Here is an 11,866-nt window from a genome sequence, read left to right as displayed (position 1 = left end):
AGTAACTCCTTCAAGAATGGTGCCTTCATTAGTTAGCTTCATTACGATGTTTTGGAAGGCCATGTTACTCTACTACACATTTTCATGGTTTCTATTCGGGTTAACAGCATCTGAGACTCTATCTCCTAGGTAACTCGCCTTATAATATATTGACAGTCAAATTCTTCTATGCTAAATTATGCTTCAGGTTATGACGTGCTCATGTGGCCCCAACAGCCAGTCATCACAGTGATTTATATCGTCATATAACTTTTGGATGTTAAGAGTACGGTTTAAGGAAACAAAAAGCAGATGCAATACAAAGAAAATTAAATGGTATAAGAATACACATTCATACTTCACATTTGGTATTGCTTTCATGTGGGTATGATGTGTCTGTGAAGTGCTCTGTGAAAAGTGCCTGACTCGCGCGATGTTCAAAGTGAATATGAGGAAGAGGAAGGAAAAAGAGAAAATAAATACTGTAGAAATTAAATCAAGTAAAGGGATGATGAAACTATCATACGAACATTATCTCATAATTATCGAAGCAGCATGTAAAGATGGAACACTAAATAAAATACTAGAGACGGATGAGTCAACCCAAATCAAGAGAGAGTCAGCAGCCTGCAGACATTGCTCTGGGGAAGTTGATGAGGAAGGAATGTTCAGGCATCGAGGTCAGTTACACACACATACTTCGTAGTGTTAACATATTGTACATCTGTAATAATTGCAAGAGGCCTGAACAAAGAACACACAAAAAACTCATTGAAGATGAACTTGAAGAAATAAAGAAAACAGATATTAACAAAGTTGATTCAGGATTCGGCTCAGAAAACTAGTGACGTAATGATCAACATAGATGAAATCCAAAACAAAATTGATAATATTGATAAAGATGTAAAGGCCATGACAAACATGGACAAAACTTATGCTGAATCACTAAAGACAAAAAAAAAGTGCTTCTGATCAAATCTACAATCTAATGAAAAGAGACAAATTATGTGTAAAACAACGGCACCAATTGAACAGGTTAAAACAACAAGAGATGGACACTTATTTGTAAGATTTCCAGACAGGAAAAACTTAGAAAAGGCAAAAATGGAGATTCAGAATATTAACAATATATCAGTAAATGAGAAGGGTAAACTTAAACCAAAAATAAAAACAGCCTGTGTCCCGAAGGATGAGGATGACATTGTCGATAACATTGTAAAGAAAAATCCATCGATAGCCTCATTTCTGAAAATGACGACCTGAAAATTGTAAAGGAAATGATAGCCAAAGATGACAAATATAAAGAGTGTATCATCAAATGCACACCGCAAATACGAAAGGCTATCTATGATAGAGGTGACAAATTGTGTACACTGTATAGCCGCTGCAAAGTATACGACTGTTACATGGCCAATCAATGTTATAAATGTCAGGAATTTGGTCACAGCACAACAAATTGTAGAGATGACTAAGCTTACCCTAGAAGTGGTGAAAATCACAAGTCAAATGAATGTGCTAGCAACATCTTCAAGTGTCAAACTGTGTAAAAGAAGGTCATAGTGATACTAACCATAAAACATATGATGGCAATAAGTGCACAGTATATGTAAAGAATATGTGTCAGAGATGAAAAATAATACGGATCATGGCTTTGACTGATAATCTGCTATGCAATTTAATAAGAAGAAAGCAAATTTAAAGAAAGAACTAAAGACTCGCCTATCCTGCAGGAGCTGCGATACCGACGAGAAAACACTGAACGGCAATTATAAAATATAAGAAGCACCTTATTTTGAAAACGTACAAGGGCTTGCCAGAGAGGGAATTATCCCTGTGGAGGGCTGTACATAAAACCCAGGACCCACTTCTTAGTGGGTCCGGATAAAACCAAACAAAGTGAAAAGTGCCAAAGGCTCCTCCAGAGTACAATCTATTAGACGATGTGATAGCCTGCCGAGTTGTCAGCGTATTCTATTAAGAACGCGTTTACGTTTCAGCTGTGTTTTGGTTACCAGCAAGTGTCAAACTCAAAAGTCAAAACTGTTGCACAGACACCGTTCTCGAACATTGTTGGAGGTTTCCGTCAAGTGCATTGATCACTTACCGTAATTATGATTGCAATTTATTGTTATCTCTGTTAAGATAAGTACTTATATCCGGCAAAAGGCTCAGGCAATCGTAAACTTTATAGCAGACTAAGCTTAAATGTGTACTGGTAGTCTTACTGCTGTCAAGGACAGTATTTTGATAAAGCAACAGTAGGATACCCTAGACATTAGGAGGTTATTTGTTAGGTAGAATGGCCAGTTACCCGACAATATTATCACGATGGCAAACGCTACCGCAGACTGATGAATAGAGAAGGCAATCTAGCCTGTTAGCCAGTAAGTTTGCCCTAGGCGTCGCCATAGACAACAGTGAGCCTACTTCATTTGAACGTAGATCTATAGCCTACTTCCGTAAATGATGAAAATGTAGGAGTTGTACACGTTATTTCTGCTGGTGGTTGCTGACGTATTTCAACAGGGATATATCTTAACCTAACCAAGAGCACCATTTCCCAGCCTGGGCCAAGGGGTTTTGCCACTCCTGGATCCTGACATGATACTGTGTGTAGGAGAATAATCTGTGTGCATCTAATCTGGGGTATTAGGTGCTTGGTTGGGTAAAACTTCGTTTCCAGTCCAAACTCCAGTTCCATATAAGGCCTAGTACTAAACACAGCAAAACAGTGATTCATCTACACTGTTTCGCTGTGTTTAGTACTAGCCCATGGGGTGTCAAGTGTATTTCGCCATGTTTAATACTAGCCCCTGGGGGATCAAATGTCCCTAAGTGCATTTTGCAAAGTTTAAACTTAGAAAAAACCTCAATTATTTACATATATTTTATTTTTTATTATGATAAATATTAGTTTGCAAGAATTAAGTATATAGAATATTTTTTCATTTTTATGAAGGTTCGCAAGATATAAAAAAAAATCGAGTAGGGATTTTCAGACTGGAAACGAACATTATTCCTTAGTTGATTTCTCATCAGTATTCATGGTCAAGTCTTTTTTTTTTTCTTTCTTTTTTTTGCTGTAGGTGTTACTGTTAAAGTAGTCTGAATCTAGTAAGCATAGGCTATACATAGTTAGGCTGTGCAAGAAATTAGGATATAGTATAGCTTATGCACACTAGCTTACATGAGCTGCATAATTGACTAACCTCTGCTGGAGGTTAATGTCATCAGCGCACCTCACATGGTGCACTATAGTCATTACTAAGGTATTTTGCAGTGTTTTCGATGGCCTGTTTCTGGATCTGCTTTTTGGCTTTTTACTTGGCTTCCATTCCAACTTCCTTTCTTCTCTAATGCTATTCAACCATGCCAACTCCCTCTTTTTACTGTCTTTAGCATTGAATGGCTGAAAGTGTTGCTGTGCTTTATAGCCTAATTTTCACAAAATCAGATAATTGATTGGAGAAGTCTGTGATAGTCTTTGGATTCTTCTATTCCAAGATGTTAACATCTTACCAATGGACCCCAGTTATGGAGCTGGATGTCCTTGTTCCCATTGCTAGGTTGCTGGCTGTAAATACCATGTATAGTATATATCTTTCCTGTGACCAAAAAGTTCCTTGGCTTTACATAGTTTAGAGGCTGAGGCCTTGTCGTGCTAGTTAAGTTTTGGGTAGCCTATTTCTTAAGCTAGATCTAGTTTGTCCTTTGTATACAGGAAATATAAATTCAGAGATGTAGACTTCATAGAGGTCCAGGTAGGAACCATGTAACACCAAGTCTAGAATTAATGCTTGGGGCAAGGGTTCATGGTTCTACTTGAAGTTTAGATACAGTTGATGAAAAGATTTTGCTCAAGTTGCGGTATGATTCTTATCTTATTGTGCATTGGTATCTTAATATGCCGTGGTATGTGTGGCCATCACGTAGATATCAAACTTATAACTTCTTGGTATCTGAGAATGGCATCTGACCCATCCCAATATGAGAATAAGGGATAACATTATAGTGGCCATCAGTGACCCTTATCATACCACAGTATTATCTTATCAACATCTTAACTTTTTTGTGATACATTGTAAGGTATTTTGTGAAGAGTGAAATTTATATCATTGGTGATTGAAGATTATGGGCAATCTTATATTGTTGTTATCAGTCATAATAGTGTGTGATGATTGTTTTTTCTTGCAGATCATGAGTAGTGGAAAAGATTATGATTATCTCATCAAGTTTTTGGCCTTGGGAGATTCTGGTGTTGGAAAAACTAGTTTTCTCTATCAGTACACTGAAGGAATATTTCAGCAGCAGTTCATTTCAACTGTTGGAATTGACTTCAGAGAAAAACGGCTGGTAAGCTAATATTTTTTACTTGACTGTATACAGTATGCATTTCACCAGATTAAAAGCTAAGCAGATTAGAAATATAATACATATAGAATACTGTGTTAAAAGCTGTGAGACTACATTTTAGTGATATGAATGTCACTTTATAATTATCCTAAACTTTTCTCTTTTTGTGACCTAATCAATTCAACTTCTTAAGGACTTTAAGAGAAAAATTTTAAGTATACTGTAGTGAGAATTCATGTGCAGTGTGGATATTTTTTTTAATACTGTATTGCAGCATCTGTAAGCAAAAATGAGTTTTGTCATGTTTATTCATGTCAGTTCATCTACTTTTGTTTTAATGAAGGATAGATCTGAAAAATTCCATTACTCTGAAAGCTTTTCTTTGAATTTTGAGAGTGAATTCACCTGAATAAAGTACTGTATTTTGCTTGATCATTTTACTATATGGTTTTAACAGAATATTTTTATTCCAGTAATACTAATTTATTTTTGTAAGTTTTCTTCAGATTTTTGTCTTTGTTACCTTTGGTAAATTTATAGTGATACTGTAGTAAATTTGCATCACCTTATGTGTGAGGTAAATGTTATAATTACAGTAGTCTTTATATGCCATATGGTTAAGACACATTTTTATATAAGTAACTTACCAAATAGTTATATAGCTATAGTTTCTAACAAGTACGGCAGGTAAAATTTGAAATTCGCATTAGTGACTTTTGTTTTGATGTAGGTAACTAGCCCCTACCACTTTCAGGAAAGAGAGGAACAACTCGGCAGAGTGCCTTAATTTGTTTCTGCTGGCTTGTAACAAAGGTTGTGAGCTTTCAGCTAATTTTGGAATTCGTTTGTTTTACTGGTTGTTGGTTTGAGACAAATTGGTGAAGTATATTTGCCTTTTGGTAGCCTTCAGCAACTTAACAGTGATAAGTTTTCTTAGAAGACCAAAGTTTTTTCATGAATTTGACTGCATTCATTATTGAGACTTATTTTTTCAATATTAAGACTTTTTTTGCTGATAGACTTGTTCTTCGACCATGTCGGACGTAAGTACATCTAGTACTGTACTCGTCTTTGCAGCAAAGGCTGTAATATAGGATTGACTTGAGTGAAGCATGATTCACATACCATGTGTGTAGATTGCAGGGGCCAAGCCTGTTTTATAGAATTATCTTGTGTTGAATGTGTAGAGTGGGATCCAAAACAATGGAAATTCTTAAATTCTCATCCATCCCAATTAGAAAGGGGCAGGAAGAGAAAAGTGTCAGTTAGGAATGGTAATAAGACTACAGTTAGTCAGGAATCTGCTAGGTCTTCTAGTAGTATTGATGTTTCTTTTGTATCTGTTCCTTTAATGTCCCCTATTCCCAGTTCTCCAGCTATACCACTGGTTCCTTTACCAGGCTTCCACGCTTCCGAGCCCAATGCCATTGCCAACTTTGAGTCAAAATTCAGTTGGAAGTTTGAGTTAATCATGGAATCTGTTGCCCAATTAGCAACTTCGGTTCGAGCCCTTATGGACCAAGTGAGTAAAGTGATTGCTAATAGTGCTAGTGGCGTGTTGGTGGAGGAGCGGGCTGCCCGCCCCATTCTCCTAAGCAAAGGTCCCTGGCACACACCCCTGAACCTGGAAGAAGCCATACCGGAGGTACAAGGGAGGTCGGTGGGGTCTGCCCACTGGTAGTCGGCCCCTCAGTTGCACCTGAAGTCAAGTCCCAGGGCGCAACAGACAGCCAGTAGAAAGGCATCTTTTTGGGAGTGCATTGTCTTTCCTCGAGTTCAGAGGTGTCAAGCCCTGAACAGAGGTGCCAATGGCATTTCAGTGATGAGTCAAGGCCATTGAAAAGACCCGCAGTGGATGTAATCTGCACCCCTCTGGTGCCTTGCAAGAGAGTCAGTTCTAAGCCTTTATGCAGTTTTTTGGACAGCCCGGAGTGTTGCGCGACAGTGCGATCAGATGTGGAACGTCAGATTTTGGTGCCCAAATGCTCGTCTTCCACTCACAGACACAAGCGCCCAGTAGCGCCCTTTGGTGCAGCAGTGTCCGAGCGCCCATTAGGGTTGCCCACTCTCCTCTTCTAAGCGCTTGGCGCCAGTTCCATGGTGCAGCGCCAGCTTTCTCGCATCAGACTCCAGCTCGTTCAGTTGTGGATCCATCATTGGCTCCCATCCAACAGCGACTGGATGACATTCTAGGCTTTTTGAAGAAGCCTTCCCCTGCCGCGAAGTCTGTTACGGAGTTATCCTTATCGCCAGTGTTGTGTGTGGAGGAGTAGTTGAATAAGGACTTAGATGAAGATTCCTCCCCTTCTGCATATGCAGCTCTTCGGCGTTTCTTGCCTCATAGTTCTCTCTCTCTCTCTCTCTCTCTCTCTCTCTCTCTCTCTCTCTCTCTCTCTCTCTCTCTCTCTCTCTCTCTCTCTCTCTCTCTCTTTGTTGGATATAAGTCGAAGTGGTAAATCTCTCTCTCTCTCTCTCTGCTTTGGCTGGAAGGCTTAGAAGTATGTATGTATATATTTTTAAGGGTACTAATGTTTAAGATGACTTTGAAATTTTATATTAATAATATAATTTCAAAGATTAATACAGTAATAGGATAATAATTTAAGGTATATTTGATGTAGGATGATACTTTAAGTATACGTTTGGTATTTGAACTTTCAAGGCAGGCAGTTATAAGCATTTTTAGAGGAGGGAGTAGCAAGTATTTGCAGATTTTAACTATTCGCTTGGGGGGTCTGGAATGCATCCCCTGCGAACATGGGGTTTACCTTTATAATCAGTTCAAGTTTTTCTGTTTGCTGTTATGTCTGCTTTGGAAAATCTTAGCTAATATTAAAATCAATGAAGAAAAAACATGAAACAAATTTTTAAAAAATGAACTGAAAAACTACAACAATCAATATGCGGTACCAGCCAGTGTTACACTACTTCAGCGCATTGAGACAGTCAGATGCACACAGCTCACCAACCAAAACAAAGCCATCAACTTGTGTGTTGCCACCAAGGAATTTACCACCTTGTTGTTATGTTATGTATTGTTTTAAAGATTTTGCTAGTCAGAACTGTAGTGTATCTACGAGGTTATAATGTCTTTAAAACCCTGAATTTATGGTAATTACTTACACTAATTATTATATTTGTTTTTATTTATTTTATTTTGAGTATTTTGCATTTTTTATGAGTTTGTTATATGTTTTTTTTTTTTTTCCAGATATATCGAGGAGATGGCACAGGTCGACCCCAGGGAGTTCATCTTCAGCTTTGGGATACAGCTGGACAGGAAAAGTAGGGTTTTAGTTTTAATTCACATTTTATCTTGCAGTACTCAGGTATCAACTTGATACAGTAATCCTGTTAATCATAAACAACTAAAAGTTCTGAATATTAAGAAATGGTTTGTATTATGGCATATAGTTTTGAGATGTTCTTGGGTGTAGTGCACTGCATCACTATCTTTTATATTGGCTAACATTTGCATGACATGAATCTCTAACAGAGATGTTATTTGCTCTTTCATTTTAGTTTTTTTATAGCTGTTCACCAACCCAAATAAGTTGCTTAACTCCTCCATAATATAATTTTATAAGTTGTTTTACTTTGTAAATTCTGCCGAATTGCAGTATATGGATAGGTATTTAGAAACTCAGTTAGTATAGTTGTGGATTGTAAATTAATGTAGAAAATTTAAAGGGGTGATGGTAATGTATAAGTTACCTATTAATTTTGATATTTGTGAACAAATTTCCATGGAATTTTTCATGTTATATGGATATCTGAGAAAAAGATTAGTTGCAAATTAATTTACAATTCCATGTACAGTACTGGAATCATATAATGTTACAACACATTATTTGCTTCTTGCAGAGAATCAGATACTGTAGGCCTATGTCATTTAAAATGCTGTGCATACAACTTCGACTTGCTTTAACATTTTTTGTACTTGCTTTACCATTTATTTGTAGGCACATTGTGTGTAGAAACTCAACATGTGCATCATATGAAGAATATTTTGTAAAAAAATATGAAATTATTGTGCTCTGGCAGGGAACTGATTTAGGAATTACCATATTATTATATAGGCATTTTAATCTAAATTTGTCCTATCACAAACATATTATTTATAAATAGCCATTATGTGTACCAAAAATTGCCCCATGCACTTCAGTCCTTCTTAAAGAAAGAAACAGTAGTCATGTGTTGCCAGATTCCAGGGGGCTTCAACAGACGTGTCCATTTTTTGTTCATCTGCAGTAGTATCCACAAGTATTACACAGTCCCCAGTGGCCTTTGGCAAATTGTGTTTGTGTTTTTTTTTTTCTTTTTCAGTTACTTTTGTTTTACCTTTCATTTATTTTTATGTGTAAATGCTCATATGCCATAAGATGCTTATTGACTGACGAATTTGCCAAAGTACAATCGTCCCTGGTATTCGTGGGGATGCGTACCACACCCACCCGCGAATACGGAAACCCCATTTAAAAATGCTTATAACTGCCTGTTTTATATAAGTAACTTACCAAATAATTATAGGTTGGCCATCACTAATCCAGCATCATTGGGACCTAGAGGGTGCCGGATTAGCCATTTATTAGGCTAGAATACACGAAACAGTAGCTAAGCACCTCATCCTAGAATTAAAATATCCCATAAATCAGTACAAGTTGGTTAATAAAGAAAAGACAATTATCAAATACAGGCAGTGCTCAAGTTACAATAATTCGACTTATGATATATCGAGTTTACGCTGGGGTTAGCAATTAATACCGGTACGAAAATATTTAAGAAATATCGTTAGATTTCGTGCAGGCGCATGCAGCGAGAGAGACCAACTTCTTTTCCTCCATCTCTTTATTCCATCTGCTAGTTAAAAAGGTAAAAGAGAATGATAAAAGTATTGTTAGTAATGTTATACTCTTGCATAAATGCGTACAGTAATAAACAACCGAATGGGAAACTGTTGTTTTGCTAGTAATTGTCCCGGATAACAACTGTTATGCTTGTATTTCAACCATTGTACAGTTAAATAATGACTGTAGTTATGTTACAAATGACGCTAAGTAATGTACAATAGGACTGATATATTTTTTACACTATACCCTTATTCGCTTTGGAGAAAAGATCGGCAAGCAAATATACTGCTACAGTAACTTTAAGCTGCAAGTTGTAGCTGAAGCTGAGAAAACAATGTTCAAGCTGCTAATGACTATAAATTATTGTGCATCGGCAACATGGATGAAACTCGACCGTAAATAAAATTGGAGAGATTGTATTTTAATCAAAACTACTGGGCATGAAAGAATACAAATTACTGCTGTTTTCACGCCGATAAAAGATAAATACATAAAGCTCGTATTATGATGAAATCAAGAGAAAATAGCGAACAGAATCTTTATTTTTTATTTTTTACGCAAAACAAACATGCCCCCAAAATGGCCAGCCGCGATTCCCGCGAACGTCACATATTAAGGAAAAAAATAGCTAAATTAATTTCACAACGAGACGTATTTAAGTTATATTTCGACTTAAAAACATTTCGTATAACGAAAAATATCCTTGTCCCAAATAAATAAAGTATCTATATTCATTTATGCTTACTAGAAGCAAGAAAAGCTCTCTGAACTGAATTAAATGTGGCGAAATAAACACCGCGTTATCGATTCCCAAAACAAAACAATTTATAATACAAAAGCAATAGGCTATATGGGAATATACGCAATTGTATACAATGTAGTAAAGCATAACTTTTTAAAAGATCCATGAAAAAGATGCATATTCGTTATGTTGATGTTTGTATAATACTGTTAATATGTGAATAGAGTTTAGTATAATGTAGGCTAGGCTACTGTATATGTAGCCTATACGATATACCATAGCGTAGGCCAAAAGACAATATTAAATGTAAAAAATGGAACAGCAAAAGCATGCCTATGTTTACAAACACCTCCAGTTTGTTGATGCAGCACAATGCGCCACCAAATCGAAGCGGCCTGCGAGCGAGTTAGCACAGCGACCCGGGAAATTTGAAAATTAGTGCGGAAACATTAGAAATTACAGTACTGTAGCCGAAATTTGTGCTAGATTACTGATTGTTCCGGACTACTGATTGCCGGATTAGTGATGGTCAACCTGTAGCTATAGTTTCTACTTTACATGGCAGCTCAAAATTTGAAATTCGCGGTAGCGCTCTTTTGTTTTGGGTGTAGGTATACTGCTTTTGGTAGCGCAGCCATTTAGCTTAGCTGGAATTCTGGATTATATCTTTGATTGTGACTTGCCCAATTGGACTTTTGACCTATTATGTCTGACTCTAGTATGTCTAGCATTAGGTATTGCAGCAAAGGCAGCAAAACTAGATTCACTTCTGCAAAATATGACTCGCATACCGTATTTAGTTCTTGTAGGGAGCAAAGTTGCTCTCCTGAGCCTAATTATGAAGAATGTAAGAACTGGGATAAGGGGAAGTGGAAGACTTTACAGACACACTTAGACAAATTACAGCGTGACCAACTGAGAAAAGCTACAGCTAGAGCTGAAACTAAGGCTTCCTCTAGTACAGGTCATTCCCCAGGAGTTGATATTGATGTTATGCCTATCTCTTCAGCACCTCTGACAGCTTTTCTCCCATTTCCAGTCCTCCAGCTTTTCCTGTCACTCCATTACCTAGCTCTCATTCTGCTGAACCCATTGCCATTGCCAACTTAGAAGCACGGATAGATCAAAAATTTAATTTGCTTGTGAATACTGTTTCCCAGATTGGGAATTATGTGAAGGCCCTGATGGACAAATTTAATAATATAGTGTCAAGTGCAGCATTAGTGGAGGGAGCGGCTGTTCGTCCCGCCGATGCTCCTAGACCGAGGTCCCTGCTAAACTCCCCTTGCTCACCTGGGAGGAAGCAGACTGGCAGTCCGAGGGAGGTCGGTGGGGTTTGCCCACGAGCAGTCGTTGCCTCATCCGAGCCTGTTGCCCACCAATCCCAGGCTGTGGAAGAACACCTGTGGAAAGGTGTTTGATTGGATGTACATGCCCTATCATCAAATGATTCAGACTTTCCCGCATCCAAGAAGCACAGTGGCAGTTTAGTTTTGTGAAAGTTTCTAGGACATTGTAAAGGCCAGGCTCTTCCTTGGAAACAGATTACCCCCGTCTTGTAAGCGAGCTGTAGAGAGAGAACGTAGCCCTTTCCCTTCTTGTAGTTTTTGGGAGTCGCCAGCAAGAGATTCTCGTGCCCATTCAGTTGCGAAAGTGCATTCTGACCGCAAAAGAGTGTGTGCCAGTCCAGCTTATCGGCGCAAAGCGTTCAAGCGCCCAGTGTATGATACTGTTGTGTGTAAGCGCTAACCTGAAGATCATTCGGTGTCCGAGTTATCATCTACAGTAAACCCCCCGTATTCGCGTTCTCATGGTTCGCGGACTCACGCATTCGCGGGTTTCTCTGTGGAACATATCTAGCCATCATTCGTGGAAAATTCGCCCATTCGTGGTATTTTTAACTGAGAAATATTCACTAATTACTGTATTTTCATATAATTTT

At 37.8% G+C, this 11,866-nt stretch overlaps 1 protein-coding gene across 2 annotated transcripts in view; it reads left to right on the top strand.

Moving 5' to 3' along the window:
* Positions 1-557: 557 nt before the first annotated feature.
* The window catches only part of Rab27 (RAS oncogene family member Rab27), a 47,704-nt gene continuing 36,395 nt past the window's right edge, over positions 558-11,866 (top strand). The window contains exons 1-3 of one of the 2 annotated variants that reach the window (XM_067111308.1): positions 558-659; positions 4,174-4,332; positions 7,544-7,617. In XM_067111308.1, the coding sequence (XP_066967409.1) occupies positions 573-659; positions 4,174-4,332; positions 7,544-7,617 (320 nt within the window). In that variant the 5' untranslated portion in view covers positions 558-572. The other variant, XM_067111309.1, reaches the window with a different exon arrangement.

The sequence above is a fragment of the Macrobrachium rosenbergii genome, chromosome 11 (genome assembly GCF_040412425.1).
Source record: "Macrobrachium rosenbergii isolate ZJJX-2024 chromosome 11, ASM4041242v1, whole genome shotgun sequence".
Classification (NCBI taxonomy): domain Eukaryota; kingdom Metazoa; phylum Arthropoda; class Malacostraca; order Decapoda; family Palaemonidae; genus Macrobrachium; species Macrobrachium rosenbergii.
Note: the sequence above shows the minus strand (reverse complement) of the source record. Positions and strands in the feature narration are given on the sequence as shown.